The 25,661-nt window shown below is 35.2% G+C and overlaps 1 protein-coding gene across 2 annotated transcripts in view; it reads right to left on the bottom strand.

Moving 5' to 3' along the window:
• wnt3a (wingless-type MMTV integration site family, member 3A) overlaps positions 1-25,150 on the bottom strand; it is a 174,662-nt gene extending 149,512 nt beyond the window's left edge. For both annotated transcript variants that reach the window (XM_051928897.1, XM_028803906.2), the window contains exon 1: positions 24,915-25,150. Coding sequence is in view for 1 of the 2 variants with exons in the window: in XM_028803906.2 (XP_028659739.1) it covers positions 24,915-25,024 (110 nt within the window). In the remaining variant the exon portion in view is untranslated. The remainder of the gene's footprint in view (positions 1-24,914) is intronic.
• Between the last annotated feature and the right edge of the window lie 511 nt (positions 25,151-25,661).

Raw genomic sequence — 25,661 nt, 5'->3', positions numbered from 1 at the left:
TCCTTGTTTTTAGTTCACGTGATTACGTAGGAGGCGTGATGACGCGATACGTGACTCCGCCTCCTCCATTAGAGTATATGGACAAAAAACATGTTCCAGTTATGACCATTACGCGCAGAATTTCGAAATGAAACCTGCCTAACTTTTGTAAGTAAGCTGTAAGGAATGAGCCTGCCAAATTTCAGCCTTCCACCTACATGGGAAGTTCAAGAATTAGTGATGAGTCAGTCAGTCAGTCAGTCAGTCAGTCAGTCAGTGAGGGCTTTGCCTTTTATTAATATGTATAGATATCTACAGCATATACATACATATATATATAATTGCATATATCCATTTTCTGTTATCCTTATGTTATAAATAAATTGCATTATTTTGCTTATTTCAACAAGCATGTCTGAGTTATTTGTGAAAGTAATTATTCAGTCACATTTCGAACCACAACACAGAAAGTGAAAGTGTTAATGTAGAGTTTTGCAGATTTATAAACTTTGTTCATATATTGTATAGATCACTTCATATTTCCGGCATCCCACCAGGCAGATGAAACAGAGATCCTACACCCCATTAACTGCATTAATTTGCTGGATTATATTGATTATTAAACATCACAATCCCACATTAATTTGGCATCCCGGGGTGGGTATAGCATCAGACTTATTTTACAAGTGACTGGCAGCATAAGCTGTGCACAGGATAATATAGACTGCATTGCTTAGGCCAAGGAGACTGTGATATACTGTATTGCTTAGTGGCTTTCTTGGAAGCTTGCCATAATGAATCTGAGATAATGAACTTTGTTGAAATGCTTGTTGCTAGACTTTCTTCTCTGGAGAATCCAGATTATTTTGAAAGTGGGCTTAGGTTTTTATGACATTGAACAAAATCAGATTGAACTTGTTCGAGAAGCAAAGCAAATGTTAGATTAAGGCAAATCTGTTAATGCAATGAAGCTGCTTTCTGCTATCTCATTAAATTTGTTGAGGCAATTCAAAATTATGTTTGTAGAAGTGGAAAAAGTAAAGAAGCTAGAATCCATGGCTCCAACTGCTAAAGCAGAGAAGAAAGTGATATCGCAACAAAATGAGGCATTGCAGGCACAATTCCAGACCATGAGAGAAAGCAAGAAGCATGCAGAGTGTGACCTAGCAGATACACAGGTACGAGCTGATAATTAGCTGCCTTGCATAGCCACACATTAAATGAACTGTAGGCAGCATGTAAACACACAGAGAACCTCAAAGCAACAGTAAAGGTTTTGCAACAGGATCAGGTCAAGGTGTATGAAACCTTAGATGGTTTAAAAGCTGAAATAGTCACCACACTAGCTGACAAAACCTGGTTTGAAAATGACGTATGCCAGTCAACAACAGAAAAGCAACTGCTGGAAAAAGAAGCTACTTATTTAAAAGACAGACTAACAGTCACTGATCAGGTTAAAAAGAGAATTGAACTAGCTGAAGCCAGCCTTAGGAATGCTAGGAAACAACTAGGAGGAAGATATAGAGCTTCTCAAGGATTAATCAGTGGAATCTCTTCAAAAAAAGGTGGGGGGCAGACATTGTCCCTGAATAGTCAAGCACCTGCTTGGTTTAATAACATATCCTATGCTCAGATGTATAGCTACAACTAACTTGTTTTAGGCCTGATACCCCCAGCTTCAAGATTACCATTTTTAACATATTATTTATTTTACTTGCACTTTATATCAATGGAATAGATATTTCAAAGTTATGTTCTATATTTTTTACTAGCTGTTCTACCCATCTAAGGCAGCTTGAAATCTACGTAATCAACACAGACCTTAGTGTAAATATTTGCAGTGGACTATCTATTGGAATGTATTTTGTAATGCATGTGGTAATTATATGCATTGTATTTGTCATTCCAAAACATGGCACATCACAAACTGCTGGATTGACAGTGACGTAGCAGTTGTAGAGACACCAAGACACTTATTATTTAATTAAGGTGAATTAATTCAACTATCCTTTCCTTTCTCTGAAGTTACTAAATTAGTGATTTCTAAGTTCCCTGCCCTCTAATTCCCTAGTTTAAGCAATCCTTTACTAACCTAGTCATAGGCTTTCCCAATACATTGATGTCCCTTAGGTTCAAATGCAATCTGCAATGGCATCACAAGGCCCATCTGTTTCAGAAGCTGCCCCGATGTTCTATAAAGCTGTGCTCCTCTGCCATACACCAATATCTGAGCCACACATTATAACTGCTAATCTCCTCAAACTTACTTTGATTGGTGTGTGCACTGCTAGAACCTGGAATTGAATTGGAACAGTAAGAGTTGTGCAATTGCAGAGACTGAAGCAGAGGGGGGCGGCACGGTGGCGCAGTGGTCGCGCTGCTGCCTTGCAGTAAGAAGACCTGGGTTCGCTTCTTGGGTCCTCCCTGCGTGGAGTTTGCATGTTCTCCATATGTCTGCGTGGGTTTCCTCCAGGTGCTTCGGTTTCCTCCCACAGTCCAAAGACATGCAGGTTAGGTGCATTGGCAATCTTAAATTGTCACTATTGTGTGCTTGGTGTGTGTGTGCATGTGCCCTGCGGTGGGCTGGCGCCCTGCCCAGGGATTTGTTCCTGCCTTGCGCCCAAGTGTTGGCTAGGATTGGCTCCAGCAGACCCCTGTGACCCTGTGTTAGAATATAGCGGGTTGGATAATGACTGACTGACTGATTGAAGTAGAGTGTTCCACAGTTTGAGAACACCTACAATAAATGTTCAGGCTCATACAGTAGACAATTTTCTTGGAAAATAGAAACTAGATGAGTACTAGAAGACCTGAGGAAACAATCTGGTATATATGATTGAAGAAGAGCAGAAAGATATACAAGAGCAGGGCCTTTAGGTGTTTTTTTTTTATATAAGTACGAGTTTATATTAGCTACAAATGATTGCAGGAAGCTAGCACAACTGGAAGAGAACAGTGGAATCTGAAATCTTGCAAAGTCTTCTCACTTGTGTAAGTCCTTAAACTTTTCAGGTCTGAAGTCTTGTGAAACTGAAAATGAATGCAAGCTGGAGAAGGCTGGTGGACAAAGCGAAATTCTAGAGTGTTTGAAATTTTTAAACCATAGTTAGGTTTAAATCCCTGAAAACTAACCTTGAGCTTAGTGATAATCAAGTTGGGGAGCATGCACTGGTATAGTGGGTTGCTGCACCCACTACACGAGGAAACAATTCGGCAGATACGCAGCCCAGTCACACCCTCTGGAAATGATGCTCTATCTGCCACAGCCAGGTGTTAAGTGGGCGACCCCTTGGCCTGGTCCAGCTCCTCCGGTCCCCAACAATGAGGATGTTACAAGTTGGATCACCCTTGGGGAAACGCGCCACATGGCTGTAGTGCTGTAACTGACGCTCCACAGTCATAAATGTCTCTAAGGGGAAACACATAGCGTGTTGATTGCAAGGGACAGTGGCAGAATTTAGTTAGAAAAAGAATTAAGAGATGAATTATAACCAAAGTAACAAGTAGAGAGTCATATCGATGAATCCAAAAAACCAAAACATTAATCTTAAATTATGGTTAAAAAGCAGAGCCAGACTTTATTAAACAGATTTTTTTCAAAACAACAAAGGAATAATAGTTTTAAGGTTTGATTTAAGTCTAATCAAGGCCAACCGGGAAGTGCGTTACATGATCTTTATACAGTTGACCGGGATATGTTTTATGTTGCACAACTCTAGCTGACCTTGTCTAGTGATAACATAGCAACTATCAAAAAAAACCACTTTAAAAATGCTGAATAAGATACAAAATAGCACAAAAGCGTATCAATCGCGAAAATAGATGTGACCACATGGTTCATTGCCCTCAAAAACCTCTAAAGCAAGATATAAATATTTTTCCTGAAATCAAGGAGAGTTTCCAAACAATTTAAAACAAAAGTCTGATCAAGACAATAGATTAATGACATGACAGGAAGGAGGTTACAGGAAACAGGTGCATAGCTGGTTTTGACATTTCTTTCAATCCTCGTCTAGAAAAAGCACTAATAGGTTGGATGGTATCTTTCATGTTAAGTGCATTACATAGGTGATCTGATAACATGATCAAACACTGGCCATGGCGGAAATGGTGACATGACACATGAAGTCATCTCGCTTCTGCTATTGAAAATGGCAGCTCATGCTTTGTAATCCTTCAAAACAAAGATCTGCATTAGACAAACAAAAAGATTAGGATGGCAAAAAGAAACTTAGTTTCGTAACAACATTTTTTTTTTACTCCCAATATAATTTCTGACTTGCATGTTTGATTATTGATTAGGGATATTATTGAATTTTGCCTGTATTCTTGATAACAGATTTCCTTGACCCACTACCAGAAAAAAATCCAAAATCTTGCACACTATAACACTTTCCATTCTTCTTGGATCTGCCATTCAAAATATGCACCATAGTGGTGTGTTTCATTTTTTGCAATAAAGAAAATATTTGTTTTTCATTTAATGGGTTTATTTTTGTTTATCCTGAGTTGGAGGACACTATATATATGTTAAATTAATTAAACTGAATTTTACTCTCATTTTAACGCTGTACACTTTCTGTCATCCCTTGTAGCCTCCTTAGCATTACACTTTTTCTCAAGAAAAAAAGTTTAATTTTTTGGCTTGAAAAATTACATTTTACATTTTTTTGGTTTCACTGACCATTCTGATTTCACTGCCGGAAGACAGATTCACTTTGTCATCACTGCTGATTAAAGGTATTTCTTACAAGATGCCATTAGGATGCTAGGAGAGGACACGTTTACACCATTGCCCAGGTAACACTCAAGTCTGACGCTTATTCGCTTATACTGTTGTCTGAATATCACTCGGCTTTAACGCTGTAGGCACTTTTTCAGCCCAAGTAGTCCTCAGGTTTCACACAAGACGCTTCAATAAAGTTGCACGAGTGATACTCGGGACTAACACTTTTAGTTCTATGTTTATAGCCCGAGTGACTCTCTGATCTAAGGCTAAGGGGGTTAAACACTGACTTAATATTTATTACTACATTTTTTGTGCTTTTTATGGTGAAATAAGAATGACATTAAGTTTAATGTGCTATGATGGGATGTCCAGCTCCTGAAGTGACACAGTGGCTGAAGGTTTTCATTCTAATTATTTTCTTAATTAGTGACCAGTTTTTCCTTGTAATTAAATTCTTTTGCTTTCATTTCAATTGACTTCCTGCAACTCAGACCCCTTCATTGTTTCTTTTCTCCTTAAATATCGGCCAAATAATAATGAGATTCAAAATGACTCAGCACGTGACCAGCTAACCAATATCCATCATACAATATCCAAAAAATAAAAAAAGGTAAAAGTCTCAGTGATGTTTATCTGATCAAGACCACAAAACATTTTGTTGGTGCTCTTAGAAAAATCAACAATTCTGGAAATGTCTGCTGTGACAGACTGAGATCACCAACAAGTCATGGAAATAAATAATGGGTTTTATTAACAGCAAGAATTAGCTTCTAATTAAGTTTGAGGTCCAACTTAGCTGATCATCTGTTGGCTCACTTCACATTTCATTTTGTTTGGCTGAAATTTAAGGGCAATGAATACACCATAACCTCAGCTCAGTTTGTTGTATGTTATATAGCTATTTAACTCTTTCAGTACTTATTAACTGTAATCCCTGCCCTGTCCTTGATATTTGCTATTGCTTTGTTTATCACTGTCAGGAACTGCACCATTCTTTCCTATTTAACTAATTGAAACACTGTTTAGCTCTATGTTAGTAAAACTTTTTGTTTACAATAATATTCAGCACATAATATTAGTTCATTCAAAACAATCTTAATTATGCTTACATAATTGCTTTCCTAATCCATTAATTTCGAGAGAAGTGACTTTTTTTTTTTGCACTTTTATGGTTAACTTTATCTAAAGCAACAAGAGAAGGCTGCTGCTGCAAGAGCTGCTTGAGTGCATGCTTTTTCGCTAGTGTTGTATTGGAAAACTGAACAGCTGGCAGATGAGTAAAAGAGAAAAATATACAAATTGGTGTAAACGCTGTCAATGTAAAATTTGAAACAGTAAATGAATTGTTAGTTGAAATCACACAGAATGTTTTTCTATTTTAAGATGGATGAGTTCACAGATTCACCAATGCTTTTCAATGGAAGATTTTTATACAGTATTTCAAAACTTTGTACAGTGCAATCTGTTTGATATATCTCAATAAAGAATAAACTGACTCCAAAACTTTCTTTGAAGAATAAGTGTGCCAAATTTAAACAAATTAATTCTGTGAGGAGGCCAAATCGTTTTATGCAAATAGACAGACGTGACTGTTGCAATAGGTTTCTCCTATATTATTTGCGAGCACCTAAAAATTCTGCAGATTAAGGGAAACAAAATTAATACAGACAAGTTTGAAAAGATGGGCAAATTAGTTGCCAAACAAAGTAAAAAGGAAATTCATCTTGAATAGATAAGGACATTCTCCATTATCATTGTTAGTTGAAGGCAGCATGTTTTTTTGGTAATATTTCTTTGCCTGAACAAGAATCATTTAGTCCCTTCTAAATACTTATAGAGAACTTGTGCTTTTGCCACCAGCCAGCTGTGTTTTGTTATGACTGGCTGCAAGCAATTACTAACATTTCTAGGTATTAAACCTAAAAGGATATTTGCTTTGTTTACTTAGGTGATAACTGTAGCTAATGAGTGACTTTGTAATGTTAGATATGAGGTCTAATAGGAAAGTAAATACATAGAACATTTCTCAGATTGATTTCCCAGACATCAATTTTAGTCAATATTAGATTTAAGAGAAAAGATGTTTTATTAATACAATATTTCATGGCTTTCATATTTGCAGCGATAAAAAAAACAGCAAAAGTCTGAATCTTCTGTTTTCTCAGCTTTTTGCAAATGAACTTGGCCAAAAGGAAGAAATTTCATTCCTAGTTTCCTAGCTTTTCACAAAACATAGAAGTAAATGAAAATATTATTCAATTGTTACATAAAAGAAGCATGTAACTGTATATTTTTTATAAAATACAAATCAGAATAGTTTAGGCTTTCTAATTATTTGTTTTTTAACAAACCATGCTATTGTGCTTACATTAACAAAAATAATTAATTAAAAAAGAATTTGCTGTACAGAAGAAAGACTTAAAGGCATACACTACAAAATATACTATATATCCCCCACCCATCCCCTCCCGGGCACGCTATGTGCCAGCCACTTTGCGTCTCTGCCGCTCGTGTTGCTATTGAACATTTAAAAGACTGTACAACAGCTGTCCTTTTGTCTCACTGCCTTGTCCCATGGGACATTAAGGTGTCTCAGAGAAATCACATCTCATCCAAGCCTTCCAAGATTTTTTTTATAATAGAGAGATATATACAGTACACCACTTGCTAAAATCCCCAAATAGTGTGTTAGGGGGTGGAATGAAAGTTAAGATATCGTACATTTAGTTGTGCCTAATTCAGTGCCTAGTTGTACCTAGTTCAGTACTTAATGTTTTAAGATAAAAACAAATGGTGTTAATTCAAAATATTTCAAATTCTGGAGGTGGTATACCAAGGAAAAGTTTAAAACCCCTGGCCTATGAATATTGCATGACATTTGATTATATATGTGCCAATAGTCTGCTGTAGTTAACCATTTGTTATGATGCATGCTTTTGATTTTAAACTCTGCAGATGGTTTACAGAACAAAATTGTCTATACTTGTAAACTTAATGTGGACAAATTTAAATATCAGAGAAATACTGTACAATGCACTTAAGAGCAAAATATGCATGATGCCACTGTTAAAGCAAGGCAGCAAAATCTGCAGTAGACTCCAGTCCAGGAATGTACAACTCAACTTTTGCTCATGAATTAAAAAAAAAAATAAAGAATTAACTACCTCTACCTACCGTAAAATGGATCGCATCACACCAAATACCTCTAAATATAGTTGAAGATACAGGACTGAGAGACATAATTAAGCAAGTTCTGAGGGTTCTTACACATTAAATTCACATGGGACAACTGTGTCACATACTGTATACAGGATTTTTATAAAGGACACATGTCTTTGCAGTTTGAGCAGCTCAGAAGTTGGGCAACAATGGCATTTACAGGAGACTTACAGACATTGTTGAACTATCTTGGTTAAAAGTGGTTAATCGCGAGTTATCAAATAAAATTTTGCGACTGATCATGATTAAAAATTTTTACAGCTTAACAGCTGTAATCCAAAAATATGATCCAGGAATCTGTATTGTATTGTCACAAAATTAATTAATTCCTTTTCTTAACCCAGCCTGTACTGCAAGCAAGAATTTTGACATTTGTAGCCTCCGTCCCTTGTTCTTCGTTCCATTGTTTTCCTTGTCTTGTTTCAGCAGGGATATGCCTCTCTAAAACAATGGTGTGCTGCACTACTCGCATAAGTGTCACAACACAGCACCACTGTAGTGAAAAATCATATGAGACTCAATTACTTATGAAAATGAAGGAAGTGCATTTTTCACATATATTGTGCTTCACCACACTGAGGGTTTACTAATATGTTGCATTGTATAATTTTTAGGTGCCATCTGTGGTTTAGTTAGAGGTGTCAGGTGTCAAAATGTATATATGACATCACCTTGTCGTGTATAAATCTTAGTATTCAAAATTTCCAAACAATTGTCATGACATGAACTTAACATGCTCTGTCCTTAGACTTTTGTCTGTTATTAAGGTTTGCAAAAGAAACAGCTAGTTTAAGATAAACATAGTGATATAACGAATGAGTCAGGAGGATGTTGATTACAAAGGATTTAACCAGCTACTTGTAACACAATCATAAATTAACGTTGACTATTAATACAGATGGTCTTACTGCCACAATGCTTCTGGGAAACTCAGAAAAATATGAATTGCACAAAGATGAAATATAAAAATATAAAAAATCAAGATTTTAATAGTATCCTTATGTTTGTTTGCAATGTTATTTACATAGGCAAAATCATTTTGTATTCATTCAAAAATTTCCAGACTTTGCTATTAAAAAATAGGGTAATGACTCACCTATCGTAACATAACACTGGATTTGAATAACTTCTCATTTTACTTGATTTGATTACATCTTGCCTGAAGAAGAGGCCTGAGTTGCCTCGACAGCTTGCATATTGTAATCTTTTTAGTTAGCCAATAAAAGGTGTCATTTTGCTTGAGTTTTCTCTCTATTCTCATTTTACTGTAATATCAATGTATATACAGTATTCTTATGACAAAAGAGAGGGATGCTTTTTGTCCAATTTCTTTTCCAAAGTGGAAAGAGGCTCCAAATCAGAGATGTAGAAACAAGTGTGTCACAGTTGGATGAACGATTAAGGTAAGAATTTCACATTGTCCAAGGTTGGAGGTATCCAACCTTTTTCAGGACCTTGTGGAGCCAAATGATAACTCTAATAAATATGAAGTGTAGGTGGGGATGAGGTGCCAGAGCAGGTGTGTTACTGTCCATGTTGCAACTAATGGCATACATAAAGAAAGGCTACAATCCAAACTTAAAGAGTTAGGTGCCAAGCTGTGAACAGAAACTGATACGGTGGTCTTATAAATTCTACTCTAATTCTATTCTAATCTGGATGGTATAAGGAGGAACCCAGGTTAATGGGACATTGTCCTTTCTTTTGGAACAGATGGCACTCCCCTAGCTGAGGTGTCACCAGAGGGATACTGGTTACTTCATAAGTCTAGAGATTCTGGTCGAGGAGGAGGCCTTGGAATAATTCATTGTAACAAAATACAAGTCACTTCTAAAAATTTAGGCGACTTTATATCCTTTGAGGCATTCATTTTAAATATTAAAACAGATTCCAACACGATTATAGTGCTAGTATACAGACTACCAGGGCCATATTCATTGTTCATGATGGAATTTAGCAACCTTTTATCTGATTTGGCTATAAATTATGATCACGTAGTATTGACGGGGGATTTTAATGTACACATTGATGTGGAAACTGACACTTTTAGCAAATGTTTTACTTATTTGTTAAATTCAGTAGGATTTCGTCAGATTGTCAAAAGTCCAACTCATAATCATAACCATACATTAGATTTAATTATAACTTACAAAGTTTAAATTCAAAATGTAAATATTACTCCATTAAATAAAGTTATTTCTGATCACTACTTAATTACATTTGATTTAGTCATGTCCTTGCCAGCACACTCACAGATTAAAACAAAGACAGTGCGACATCTAGATTATAATTCTGCTTCAAAATATATAGATATTTTGAGTACGTCGAGTGTAATTGTGGAAAACCATTTAGATCAGCTAACATCAAATGTAAATGTGGAAAACAATTTAGATCAGCTAACATCACATTATAATTTGACCTTGTTAGATGCCCTGGATGCAGTGTCTCCCCTTAAAACAAAAGTGATCAAAGTACAAAGAAACTCTCCCTAGTTTAATGAAAACACTTGAGCTCTTAAATTAGAGTGTCAAAAACTGGAGCGCAGATGGACAACAACAAAGCATCATTGCATGGACAGAGAGTGTTAAAAAATATAAAAAAGCTCTCTTTAAAGCTCGCTCGGACTACTATTGCAAAGTAATAGATAACAATAATAAAAATCCTTATGTACTGTTTAGAACAGTGGCTAATTCAACAAATGGGAATTCAGACCTACAGTGCAAAATACCAACAGATAATAGCAGTACAGGACTTATGAACTTCTTCAATGAGAAAATGAAAAATATAAGATCTCGATCTCAGCATCAAAGTACAAATGGCATACTAGCTTAGCAGACCCTATCTCACATTGCATTCAGCACTTTAGTAATTTTAAATCCCTGTAAACTGGTCAGGAAGTCTTAACTTTAATTTCTAAAATGAAACCCACTACTTGTTCCCTATCTCCAGTGCCAACAAAACTAGTAAAAAGTGCAATGAATGTTCTTGCAGCGCCTCTTCTAAACATCATCAATAGCTCATTGTTGCATGGCACAATACCTGATGCACTAAAAGTGTCAGTCATTTAAAACCATTACTTAAAAAGTCAGACCTTGACCCACACATACTTAATAATTATAGACCTATTTCAAATTTACCCTTTCTGTCTAAAATACCGAGAAAAAGTAGTTGTCAGTCAGCTCAGTCACACCTACCGCAATACAATTTATTTGAGAAATTCCAGTCTGGGTTCTGCACTGGTCATAGTACAGAAACAGCACTAATGAGTAAACAACATTGTAATATCCTCTGATGAAGGAAACTCCACTGTAATTATGTTGTTAGACTTAAGCGCAGCATTTGACACCATTGACCATTCTATTTTACTGCACAGGCTAGAAAATGATGTTGAACTTCCAGGCACTGTGCTCACTTGGTTTAGTTCTTATTTATTAAATCGATTCCAATATGTACAGAAATGCGCTGACAGTATTCCATCATTATACACAGAACTGATATATGGTGTCCCACAGGGCTCAGTACTGGGACATTTACTGTTTTCACTTTGCATGGTTCCACTGGGATCTATCATTAAGAAATATAATGTTAATTTTCACTCGTATGCAGGTGACACCCAGTTATACCTTTCATTTAGATCACATGAAGTTTCTCCAACGTAGTCTTTAATTAGATGTGCTAGTGATTTAAAGGAGTGGATGGATGAGAACTATCTATCTTTAAACTCCAATAAAACAGAGATGTTAATTGTTGGAGGGAATGATGTTGATCACAACAATATTTTGTCATCATTTAACTCAGTTGGAATCACCATTAATTTTACTGAATCAGCCCGCAATCTAGGAGTTATCTTTGACTCTAGCATGTCATTTAAAGCACACATTACAAAGTTGTCCAAATCATGTTTCTTCCATTTTAAAAATGTTGGGAAATTAAAGCACTTTCTAAATAAACAGGATTCTGAGAAATTAATTCATGCATTTTTTTCTAGTAGGATTGACTACTGCAATGCGGTGTTCACTGGATGTTCAAACTGTTCTTTATACAGCCTCCAGTTAATCCAAAATGCTGCTGCAACAATTATTACAAAAACAAGAAAGTACGAACACATAACTCCAGTTCTTAAATCCTTATACTGGCTCCCGGTTAAGTTTAGGGCAGATTTCAAAATCCTCCTTTTATCATATAAAGCATTAAATGGCCAAGGTCTGGCTTACTTGTCTGAACTTATCATGACTTACAAACCAGAGTGCACATTAAGATCTCAAGATTCTGCTTATGATTCAAGAGTCTGCTTATGATTCCAAGAATTAATAAAATAACAGCTGGAGTTTGAGCTTTTAGTTACATGGCCCCTAAACTGTGGAGTGGTCTGCCTGCTACTATAAGAGATGCCACTTCAGTCTCAGCTTTTAAATCCTGGCTGAAGACTCACTACTTCAATTTAGCATATCCTAACTAGAGCTGCTGATTAACTGTACAGACTGCATCTCTGTTGTTAGTCATTAGCACTAAAACATAAGTAACATGATAGTTATAATTTGTTACTAACCCTCACCTATTCTGTTTTTCTTCTCGGTACTCAAATGTGGAACTTGGTGCCCACCTGCCAAGTTGTTTTGCCTGCCTAAGGTAAAGTGATCCCTGATGGAGGATCACAGGAATCGAGGGGTAGAGGGGTCTTTTCATCGGATTGGCTGGCCCCAGCACTGTTTCAGCTGTGGAATGGCCAAATGGTGGAGGCAGCTTGATGGCTGAGGTCTCCAGGACTCTAAACAAATCCAAATCATATTAAGGGATATCATCCACTCTTAAATTCTGCTCCGTACTTGTAATATTTTTATTTTTATACTGTATTGAGGATTACTTCCGTTCTGTTCTGTGTATTGTATTGTATCGACCCCGTTCTTTTTGACACCCACTGCTACCCCAACCTACGTGGAAAGGGGGTCTCTCTTTGAACTGCCTTTACCAAGGTTTCTTCCATTTTTTCCCGACAAGGGTTTTTTTTGGGAGTTTTTCCTTGTCTTCTTAGAGAGTCAAGGCTGGGGGACTATCAAGAGGCAGGGCCTGTTAAAGCCCATTGTGACACTTCTTGTGTGATTTTGGGCTATACAAAAATAAATTGTATTGTATTGTACTTGTTCTGCTGCTATGTGATACATTAGAACCAAATGGGAAACAATGTATTGAGAAGATGTATAACTAGGTTAGTCATTTATTGTTTAAACTAGTGAAGATTGGCTTTGGAAGGTTAGGACAGGCCAGGATTATAATTTAATATACCATCATCGATCTTATTAAAGGAACCCACTGCAACAATTGCCAAAAAACAGCAGAGCATATTTTAAACAAGTTACTGAAACACATCTTGTAATTTTATCCGGACAGAATATCCTTGTTTATTATTGTCACAGGATGTTTTGGAAAGCTTCAAATTGTGATATTGATTGGTATAAATGGCCTTAAGTGCCTTTGAGGTATTTAATTGATTTAAATTGGGTAATGTGATTAGGTGAGCCTAATGAAGTAGTGAATAAATAGCCACCAAACCACAACTTTTACAGGTATTTTGGGAATGAAGATACTTTGATTACGTCCGTGGTGAATTATTTTCTCAATTCAGTGAGTACTGCAGATGAGTATTAACCATCATTTAAATCTGTATAAAACAGTGTCAGTGAGGAGGCTATATTATTTACTGTCTTTAAATAATGCTTATCTACCTGGCCCAGAAGAAGGAAAGAATTCTTCAAAACAGAGGGAGACTTTATTGAATGTTAATGACTGGACAAGTTTTTCATATCCAGTTTCATATTATCTACTTTCAAATGTTTAAATATATTTGTAATTAGGCTCCCTTCAGTCATTAGAACATTGGAACAATCTAGACAACAACTGGCCATTCAGCCCAATAAACCTAGGAAGTCCTATCCACTTAATTCTTCCAAAATAATATCAAGTTCAGTTTTGAAAGTCCATAAAGTCCTACTGTCTACCACTCTACTTGGTAACTTATTCCATGTGTCTATGATCCTTTGTATAAAGAAAAACTTCCTAATGTTTGTGCAAAATTTACCCTTAACAAGTTTCCAACTGTGTCCCCATGTTCTTGATGAACTCATTTTAAAGTGACTGTATCAATCCACTGTACTAATTCCCTACTATGTTAATTAATTTTAAACATTTCAGTCGTGTCTCATCTTCTTCTTCTTTTTCTTAAATTGAAAAAGTTCAGCTCTTTTAATCTTTCTTCATACTTCATCTCTTGTAGCACTGGAATCAGCCTAATTGCTCATTTCTGGACTTTTTTTAGCGCTGCTATGTCCTTTTTGTAGCCTGGAGACCAAAACTAAACACAATATTCCATATGATGTCCAACTGGTGCATTATATAGCTTCAGCATAACGTTTTTGGACTTGTACTCTGCATATCATGCTATATAACCTATTTCTTTTAGCCTTCTTAATGGCTTCTGAACACAGTCTGGCAGTTCATAGTGTTGAGTTCACTACGATTCTTAAATACTTCTCCTAAGTTTACTTTTGATTTTCAGACCTCCCATTATGTATTCAAACCTAACATTTGTACTTTCTACGTGCAATACTTTTTATTTACTTGCATTAAATTTCACCTGTGACAAATCTGCCCAATTCTATATACTGTACAAGTCACCCTGTAATAATTCAAGGTTCTAGATTATTTGCCAGTCCATCTAGCTTATTATCATCTGTAAACTTAACCAGCTTGTTACTTATATTCCTATCAGAATCATTTATATATATTGAAAATATCAGCAGCCCTATCACTGACCCCTGCAGCACACCATTCTTAACATCAGCCATTCCTGATATTGTGCCTTGTACCATAACCCTCTTCTTCTGTGTTTGAGTCAATTTTGTACCCATCTACAAACAACACCCTGAACTTCCACTTCTTTTAGTCTGTTGCCCAACCTCTCATGTGGCACCTCATTAAATGCTTTCTGAAAGTCAGGATAAATAATATATGCTCCATTTTGATTAAATCCTTTTGTTGCTTACACAAAGAATACCAGCATATTGGTAAAGCATGATCTCCCTCGTCTTAACCCATGCTGACTGATCAGTAAAACTCCTGTTTTTCGTATGCATTGCTCAATCAATTAAGGAAAACCTTAATAATTCTTTCTAATAATTTACCTGTGATGCATTTTAAGCTTACTGGCCCATATGCCTGTTTGGTTATGCCAGATCATCCTTATTATATAACAGGTTAATGTTTGAGATTTTCCAGTCCTTCAGAATTTCCACAATGTGCAGTGACTTACTGAAAATACATGTCAAGTGTTTATATACAGTGCATCCGAAAAGTATTCACAGTGCATCACTTTTTCCACATTTTGTTATGTTACAGCCTTATTCCAAAGTGGATTAAATTCATTTTTTCCTCAGAATTCTACACACAACACTCCATAATGACAATGTGAAAAAAGTTTACTTGAGGTTTTTGCCAATTTATTAAAAATAAAAAATCTGAGAAATCACATGTACATAAGTGTTCACAGCCTTTGTTCAATACTTTGTTGATGCACCTTTGGCAGTAATTACAGCCTCAAGTCTTTTTGAATATGATGCCACAAGCTTGGCACACCTATCCTTGGCCAGTTTCGCCCAGTGCTCTTTGCAGCACCTCTCAAGCTCCATCAGGTTGGATGGGAAGCGTCGGTGCACAGCCATTTTAAGATCTCTCCAGAGATGTTCAATCGAATTCAAGTCTGGGCTCTGGCTGGGCCACTCAAGGACATTCACAGAGTTGTCTTGAAGCCAATCCTTTGATATCTTGGCTGTGTGCTTAGGGTTGTTGTCCTGCTGAAAGATGAACCGTCGCCCCAGTCTGAGGTCAAGAGCGCTCTAGAGCAGGTTTTCATCCAGGATGTCTCTGTACATTGCTGCAGTCATCTTTCCTGACTAGTCTCCCAGTCCCTGCCGCTGAAAAACATCCCCACAGCATGATGCTGCCACCACCATGCTTCACTGTAGGGATGGTATTGGCCTGGTGATGAGCGGTGCCTGGTTTCCTCCAAACGTGATGCCTGGCATTCATACCAAAGAGTTCAATCTTTGTCTCATCAGACCAGAGAATTTTCTTTCTCATGGTCTGAGAGTCTTTCAGGTGCCTTTTGGCAAACTCCAGGCGGGCTGCCATGTGCCTTTTACTAAGGAGTGGCTTCCGCCTGGCCACTCTACCATACAGGCCTGATTGGTGGATTGCTGCAGAGATGGTTGTCCTACTGGAAGGTCCTCCTCTCTCCACAGACAACCTCTGGAGCTCTGACAGAGTGACCATCGGATTCTTGGTCACCTCCCTGACTAATGCCCTTCTCCCCCGATCGCTCAGTTTAGATGGCTGGCCAGCTCTAGGAAGAGTCCTGGTGGTTTTGAACTTCTTCTACTTATGGATGATGGAGGCCACTGTGCTCATTGGGACCTTCAAAGCAGCAGAAATTTTTCTGTAACCTTCCCCAGATTTGTGCCTCGAGACAATCCTGTCTCAGAGGTCTACAGACAATTCCTTTGACTTCATGCTTGGTTTGTGCTCTGACATGAACTGTCAACTGTGGGAACTTATATAGACAGGTGTGTGCCTTTCCAAATCATGTCCAATCAACTGAATTTACCACAGGTGGACTCCAATTAAGCTGCAGAAACATCACAAGGATGATCAAGGGAAACAGGATGCACCTGAGCTCAATTCTGAGCTTCATGGCAAAGGCTGTGAATACTTATGTACATGTGCTTTCTCAATTTTTCTATTTTTAATAAATTTGCAAAAATCTCAAGTAAACTTTTTTCACGTTGTCATTATGGGGTGTTGTGTGTAGAATTCTGAGGAAAAAAATGAATTTAATCCATTTGGAATAAGGCTGTAACATAACAAAATGTGGAAAAAGTGATGCTCTGTGAATACTTTCCGGATGCACTGTATGTACTCACACACCTCTTTAAGAACTCAATAATAAATATTAATTGGTCCAGGTGATTTGTTTGATTTCAGCTTATTTAATCTAAGAAGTACTTCTCCCTCTACAATTTCCTCCTTAGTAGTTCCACAGATACCACAGATTGTTATCTATTTCCTCACATGTGAAGACCTCAGAAAATGAACCTGTCATTGTCTATAAGCAGTCAGTGTACAGAAGCTTTAAAAGAAAGCTAATAGAATGTTTGGCCATATAGCACTATGTGAAGTGGTTATACAGTTTTTGGTCTTCATTTGACAAAAACACATAGCAGCATAAAAGAAAGTCCTGATAAAAGCTATAAAACTAATTTTAGGATTAAGGGGTATGAGACATGAGGAGAGATGGAGTGAAGGAAGGAGCTAAACTTTTTCAGTTGATGTAAACAAAGATTAACGACTGACATTCTGTATGAAAAGATTAGTATAGTGGATCCCAGATGTTACTTTAAAAAGAATTCAGAAGAACACTAGTTAAGAGCATCTTTTGTACAAACATTAGAATTTTTTTCTTTACACAGAAAACCTCAGACTCATTAAGAAAATCATCATGCAGTGTGATAGATAGTAGAACTTGCTAGACCTTCAAAAGTGGACTAAATGTTGTTTTGTAGAAATTAACTTAATAGGATAAGCTTATTGGGCTGTATTTTTCAAAATTATTCTAATGTTAAAAAAATGTATATTTCTTTAAAGATGTATAGATGACCTATATTAAACCATATATACAATAAATACATTGTATGTAAAATGTATGTATGTATGTATATATAGTATATATATATATATAATAATATATATATATAGTATATATATATATATATATATATATATATATATATTATATATATATATAATATGTGTGTGTGTAGTTTGCCATAATATTTTAAAAGCCATTAAACAATGACAATGTTTAAAAGTTAACAAACTGCACAATAAAAGGGTTATTAACAGTGTTCTTAAAAGGAACAGCTTAGTGGATCCAGTATGAATTAAAAAAAAATGCCTAAACATGTCTTAGAAGATTGTTTTAAATCCAAGAGTTCATAATAAACCTTACACTTTGAAGTATATCACACCCCTTTAATCATTGTTTTAAAAGTAAGAACAAATGCCATGGAGTATCACTTTATCTGGCCACAGTGTCTAAGTAGGCAATACATAAAAAAAAAATAATTGACTGAAGCAACTCTCCAAAGATATAGGAAGCCCCTGTTATATTGAATGATAGTATTTGTTAAATCATAATATCCCTTAACTTCTAGAATTAAATCTCACAAAACATTTAACTTATTTCTTTATTCTGCTGATTTCCCGAACCCTTCAATCTGTAGACTTCAAGGTGTTATTTACAACTTGTAGAGCTCAAGCCACCTGGCAGCCTAGAGGCAAATAAGAAATTCAGCTTGCAAATCAACTGTCAGGGTAAATTAAAAAATGCATTCTCATTCCAGTACCTTTACAAATGAAGTTTGTAATAAAGAGGCATTAATGCGGTATTAAGATAATCAATACAGTAAATGCAAGTTTCATTTACTTAGATGCATGAAAAGCAAAAAAATATTTTTCAATAATAACAGAATTGATAAAAAATAGTTGTAAATTTAATAAATGAAGAAATATTTTAAAAATATTAAAGTCTTAAGTGAAGATCAAAGGCTTCATTCTTCAGTCATGACTAGCAGTCAGCACATAAAGAAAAAAAATATGCTACTTTTAGAGACATTGTTTCAAAAAGAGTAACAATATAATTGTGTAACAGAGTGACAAGAATTCAATATTTTCATTAATGAAAACAAGCAAGGGAAAGTAAACAAAAGATCATCAAAACAACTGACTTGGGGAATTTCACATATAAAACAAAAGCAATTACTCAGTGACAGGTATGCACTGTTTCACTGTTAACTAAGGAACCAAAACCTGAGCTTGAATTAGAGTAATCTTAATATGTTATTATAGTACAGTTAAAAGCAGGTATTTGCATATGTAGAAGCAAACAAGAAACAAACTGCTTATCCACATTTTATATCTATTTTGTGCCAGTGCTTATTCATTTGTAACTATCCAAAGTTTAAGAACTATTTAAATAGAAATGAGCTGTTAACCATATGTTCATAACAATAGTCTGAATTACAAAGAACATACACTCGACTTCTATTGCAGAGCTGCTTTGTTAGTGTGGTTTAAAAGCAAGAAATGGTTATTATTTTAATTAATGGAATGCTTAAAAATCTGTAAATTATTTTTAAAAAGACAGAAGTTCTCAGATGATATGGCCATTCCGGGGTATGTCTGGTGTGGACAGGAAGAGGAGTACAGGGGTCTGGTGAATGGCTTTGTAGGATGGTATTGGTCAAACCAGTTGCTGTTGAGCTGTTCCAAAACCAAGGAGATGGTAATGGACTCCAGCAGGTCTAGAACACTGCTGACACCTATCTCCATTGAAGGGGTTGATGCAGAGTGGGTCAAGACCTATAAATACCTTGGAGTGCAGTTGGATGACAGGCTGGACTGGTCAGAGGACACAAAGACTCCTTTCAGGAAGGGGCAAAGTCACCTCTGTTTTCTGAGGAGGCTGGTTTCCTTTAACATATGTAAGAAACTCCTGCAGATGTTCTATCAGTCAGTGCTTTCCAGTATTCTCTTCTATGGTGTGGTGTGCTGGGGCATTTGCTTAAAGAAGAGTGATGCTGATTGTATTGACAAGCTGATTAGGTGAGTAGGATCTGTGGTTGGCATGGAACTGGACTCTCCGGTGACAGTGGCAGAGAGGAGGACATTATGGGTGCTGCTGTCTATTATGGACAGTGACCATCAGCCACTATACATGACCATAATTAAGCAGAGGAGTTTATTTAGTGGTAGGCTGCTATCACAGAACTGACAGATTCAAAAGATCTTTTGTCCCATAGCCATTAGACTCTTTAATTCTTTCCAAACAAGGCTGGGGGATGGTTGAGTTCTGGGCCTGATGCTCCTTCTCTGCTCATAAGCAATATATTAGTTATATTAGCTATGTATTACATCTGATACTGTATCTCACTACTTGGTAACTACTGAATAAACTTTTTTTCATAATGTGTTACTTTAATTATGTTATCCTATCAGCATAAGCTATGTCACTTCATTTTACTTTTACTTTAATATTATATCACTTTAGTATCTGTCTCTTTATTATTATGTGCCACCTGTCACTTTGATACTAATATTATTTGTACAATTCCCATTGCGCTTATTGTATTGATATTTGTATAGTGTGTACTTAAATGTTTATATGTAACTTGGTATAGTCTTTGGTTACTGGTACTTAAATTTCCCTCTGGATCAATAAAGTATCTATCTATCTATCTATCTATCTATCTATCTATCTATCTATCTATCTATCTATCTATCTATCTATCTATCTATCTATCTATCTATTGTAACACAATTTACTTGTAGTTAAAAATAAAAATAAAAAACAACTTATCTGAAAGTTTTCCCAGTTCTTCTTGGATTCTGGCTGTCTGTATATGATGTTTTAGCACTTTATACGATTGAAATGAAAGTGCTCCATCTTGTGGAATGACCTGCCTTGTAATTTGCAGCAGTGAGAGTTATTGTGCATTTCTTTTGGAATATACATTTCTTTATAGAAAGAGCCTTTTCAACTTAATATAAACCATTAATCTATTGCAGTACAAAAGCTGTAATGATCACCTGACATTTTCACTGGAAGGTTTTTAAAATTTCAGTATACTTGTAGAAAAATATATTCAATTTCATGAGTAGAAAAACAGTATTTTCAGGTGCATAGGTGCTGCACTATGTACAGGTATATTGAAAAGTATACAAGTAATACTAATCATTACGTTTTCCTAAAGAAAACAAATGTTACGCTAAATAAAAAGAATTAGGATTATGTAGAATTCAAATATTTGTATTTTTTTATAGAACAGTCAAGCATCTGAAGCAATTTACGGACTTTTGCTGTAATTGAATCCAGAATTCAACAAGTAATTTCCAGACTCTACTCAAGTATATTATATATGAATATAATATTAAGATAGATATATAGAAATTAATTTGTCTCAAGAGCAAAATTTACCAAAAGACTATAGTATATAATTAATATACATGTTACATACTGTATATATAGTGTGTTTGAGTGTATATGTGTGTGTATAATGAGACAGAGATATGAGGGTAAAGGAAAATGAATTTTGCTTTTATTTTTTTTTCAAAAGACACAAAACTTTCACTCTAATATGTTAATGCTGCACAAGTTCAATTTAAATGTGATAAAAGGAGTAAATTGTTAATTTTCTCTGTTTAATTAAAATAATGACCACTGAAACAAAGGCCTCGAGTTTAAAAATTCACAAAATATACAATATCCTTATGGCTAAGAGATTGATGTTGTTATACAGACTGTTCTATATTATTAAAAAAAACATAAATTAGCTAAACACCATTAAGGTTTCTGCCCTTGGAATTTTTTAAATGCGTTAGTCACTATTTCGCAGAAAAACACTAAATGACAATGCAATTGGAATAATCTATATTTTAATTATACGGAGTCTTTTGTTTCTATCTATCTATCTATCTATCTATCTATCTATCTATCTATCTATCTATCTATCTATCTATCTATCTATCTATCTATCTATCTATCTTTTAACGAGTTTTTGTGCACCTAATGATAAATAAGACAAAGCAAATGCATATTTATGACTGTATTTCAGGTTTACCTTGCTTAACTTTAAAACGTTTTAATGTGTACACAATAACTTCGACCAGAATTTTAAAAATACACTCTTATTGTTACTTGTATTTCCCTGTCGGTTATGAAAAATAAATCGGTGTGTGCTGTTTTGATGAGTATAGTTTATTATTATTATTTATTTTTTTTACAACATAGGCTGCATCCAATATAGCATGACATTAATGCAGTGAAGAAGGATACACATCCATAACGTTACGCGCTGATAACTTATAACAACTACCAGAGAGAGAGAGAGAGAGAGAGAGAGAGAGAGAGAGAGAGAGAGAGAGAGAGAGAGAGAGAGAGAGGGAGAGAATATGATTATATGTTAAATACAGTTTTAAACTATTGCCGGCAAAAAGCGACCCATCCAGACAGTGATAACATTTGGCAATTGGGATATAGGAAGAAAAAGTATTATATATACCTCAAATAATAATAATAATAATAATAATACACAATTGCAATTAATTACAATCAAGGCAATGCGTTATAGACAACAGAAAAAAAAACTTGTAACAGGTAAATAAAAAATGTATTGCACAGAAGTAACAAAAGGTGTAAGATTCCGACATTGGCCTAGCATTTACTGTATCTGTTCGTCTTTAGCAGAAGTTCGGTATGACAAAGTTTCCACTATTACATCTCCCAACACAGTACCCCGCCCCGTCCCACCTGACTCGAGCAAATAAAGAGAAGTTTAGCCAAATCTGTTTCAAGATGAACAAATAAACTGCCCAATAAACCCTGTGACCTCCTGCCGAAATAGCTTTATTTGTCATACATCAATACCATTAAAAATATGAGACTTAAAAAGCACCATTAAGCGAAGATTATTTCAATAATAAAAATAACTCCAAAAGGCATAAAACATGGCAAAGATACTTTGCTTGCTTAGAACGGATATATATAGTTGATCACTAAGCCCATGAAACGAAACAAGATACGAAAACAAGTGTATTAAAATTACTAAATTGTCAACAACAAACCATTTCGGAGGGGTGTGATACTCCTATTGTGCTTTTTTTCTTCTTCTCTATCATCTTGACAGAAAGTAACTGTTAGCGGGAAGGAATTGTTTGTTGAAAAAGTCGTATTTTGAACATGTTCCAATTGAAACGAAATGTACTCGGTGTTCTTTTAATAAATCCGTTAAATCCGAGTGTTCTGTTTTTAGAAAAAACGTTTAATATGCCAAAATGTCTAATCAATGAACGAAACGGGGCAAATTAGTCTTCTTCTATTTAAAAAAATCAAGATTTTACTTTCGTCTGTTGACAAAAATTTATTGTTTAATTGCAAAACAGAACATGGATTAGCACATTTGGGAAATAGAGAAAAAATATCTGTACATATTTATACAACTCTGAAAGGTAAGAGACGATGAAAATATTGTTTGGAATTTTAATAAGGACCTACATATTAAAATATCCAGGTCCTCAAATATAATGTTAGAGGTTCATTATTAGTTTCCTATATTAGGTAAGGCATACAGTAATACAAAACGGTTAGGTGGGTTGCAATTGAGACGTAAAAGAAGGCCTTTGTGAGTATTTTCTAATATTCATTCCACAAGTACATTTCAGAACATACTGAATTTTTTTTTAATATTGGTTCCAAGATACGGTATACTTTGCAATTAGCTAAATAAACCGAATTTTGCCTTTTCCCTTATCTGCATGGCTCATGTACACATACAGTAATGTAAGTTTTAGTATCGTTTTTCTATACAATTTTGGCAAAGATTTTCGGTAGAATTTACAAAACATAATGGCTTAATTTATATAGACAGCAAAAGCAAAATACACTTTTGTTTCTTCTTATAAAGTTTTATCAAAGTATAAGTCTTATAAATAAATAAATAAATAGCTACATTTTTTTTTTTTTAATGCACTACAACTACTACTACAAATACTGAACCTACACAATTGCTACTACTTGTAATAATAATAATAATAATAATAATAATAATAATAATAATGTATGAAGGTATTACTACGGTGTACCAACAAAAAATAAAACTAGTATTTACTACGTCTTTCTAATACCATCAAAACTCTAATCAAATTAGTAATCAAGAAGTAAAATACTGTAGATTAACATAGCTATCTCCTTATTGTAAATTTGAAGGTTTCATTAAAACATCAATTATATTATATTATATTATATATACAAATTAACAGTTTGAATGCTGGTGAACACGTATAAATGATAAACAACCACTTTTTTCTAGTAGGGGATTGCTGTTTCATATGTATGCATAAAACCCAGAAATTATATACATGTCTTCTCAAGCACTGTTTACTTAATTCGTTTTTTGTAGGAGTCATACTTAAATATTTTCGGTCAAAGACATAGAGTATTTAATACAAATAGTTAATGGACGAATGGATATAGATTTATAAATTTATTTCCACTTTGAAACAGTGTAGCTACCGTAAGGTGTAAGTCAATTATGAAGTAAGAATATTTTGCTTAAAATGTTTGCAAGAACAACGTATTTCAATCACGTTTGCATCATATTTGAATTTTGTGCGTAAAAGAGTTTTATTAATATTTAAAATGTTTGAATAAATGCAATATGACTTAGAAAGATGACTTTATAGAAACATATCAGATCAATCTACAACCGGTCTGAAAAAGTTTCTATTACCCTTGTTTGCATAACCAGTCTAGGTTGTTCATTCTTGTCTTACCTGATTTGTTTCGCACCTTTAAGCATTTTTGCAGTTCTCCTGAAGTCATTCTTGCTTTGCGCAGGTTTCCACCTGACTAGCTCAAAAATTACATTGAAGTGCTCATGTCAACTCATATCATTATCTCTTTAATTCAATCAGTGTTTTTTCAGAAGGATCAAAGGGCCGTTTAGCTTTAAAATGTTATCTGATATCTGATACAGCTTTGGATCAAGTGTCTAAAATGCGTTAAAAGATTTGACAGAAAATGTGTAACGAAACATTACTACAATTAAATTACCTTTATATATATATATAAATCAGATGTCAAAATAACCATGAAAGCATGCCATTGACCAAAACATGTTTTAGTTCGATTAACGACACAGAAAGTTTTAAAAAGTAATACAAGAGAAAATGAGAGCCAGTCGTGTCCCCGCGAAACGAGCGAACGATCGACCGAGCAAGATGAGAGAAAGAGAGAGAGACAGACAGAGAGAGAGAGAGAGAGAGAGAGAGAGAGAGAGAGAGAGAGAGAGAGAGAGAGTTAAAAGTTAAAAAAAAAACTTACCACCAAATGGGGTAGCTTGCCGTGACTTGAGCCACTCCACAAAGAAAGATGAAACATCCAAAGCAGGTCATTTTCAAAAACGTTGTGCAAAGCATTTGCCCTTCATACATACAAACAGTTAGGTATAGTAATAATAGCAGTACAATATATTTAAAATCTCACACACCCGGTCAAGTATTTTCTTCTGTCTGAAGCAGCATCAGAGAGACACACAGACCTATAGTACTTCCAGTCAAGACTGCAGTCAGGAGACAAATATTATAAAGTTTAAAGTAGTTCACTTTGGGGATCCAATCAGAATTTATCGCCAAAGGGAAAATTCTGATGATACTGCTCTCTCTCTCTCTCTCTCTCTCTCTCTCTCTCTCTCTCTCTCTCTCTCTCTCTTCCTTTGTTTGTCAGACAGTGAAGGAACTCTGCAATGCAATGAGCTAATTACCAGAAGATAGTCTTTTAGTACTCATTAGAGTTCCTTAGCCATAGAAGAAGTCGGTGATATATAATGCTGTTTAAAGAGAGACAAGAGATTTAAGAGGAGATTTAGACAGGGACCCCCGTGGATTGGGTAGCTATAACAACCTTTCCGGATTTCACTTACTAGTTTGAAGCTACTAAAATGCAGAAATATAAATGTGTGAAATGCTTTTCATTGTTTTGCTAGTTGCATTTCCCCGCCACACGTTTAGATATTTACGCAGTAACCACCAGGATCTCCCCATTTTGCTTATAGTAATGTCATATACAATT

Source organism: Erpetoichthys calabaricus, chromosome 6 (genome assembly GCF_900747795.2).
Source record: "Erpetoichthys calabaricus chromosome 6, fErpCal1.3, whole genome shotgun sequence".
NCBI classification, from domain to species: Eukaryota; Metazoa; Chordata; class Cladistia; order Polypteriformes; family Polypteridae; genus Erpetoichthys; species Erpetoichthys calabaricus.
This window is presented reverse-complemented; position numbering and strand designations above follow the sequence as displayed.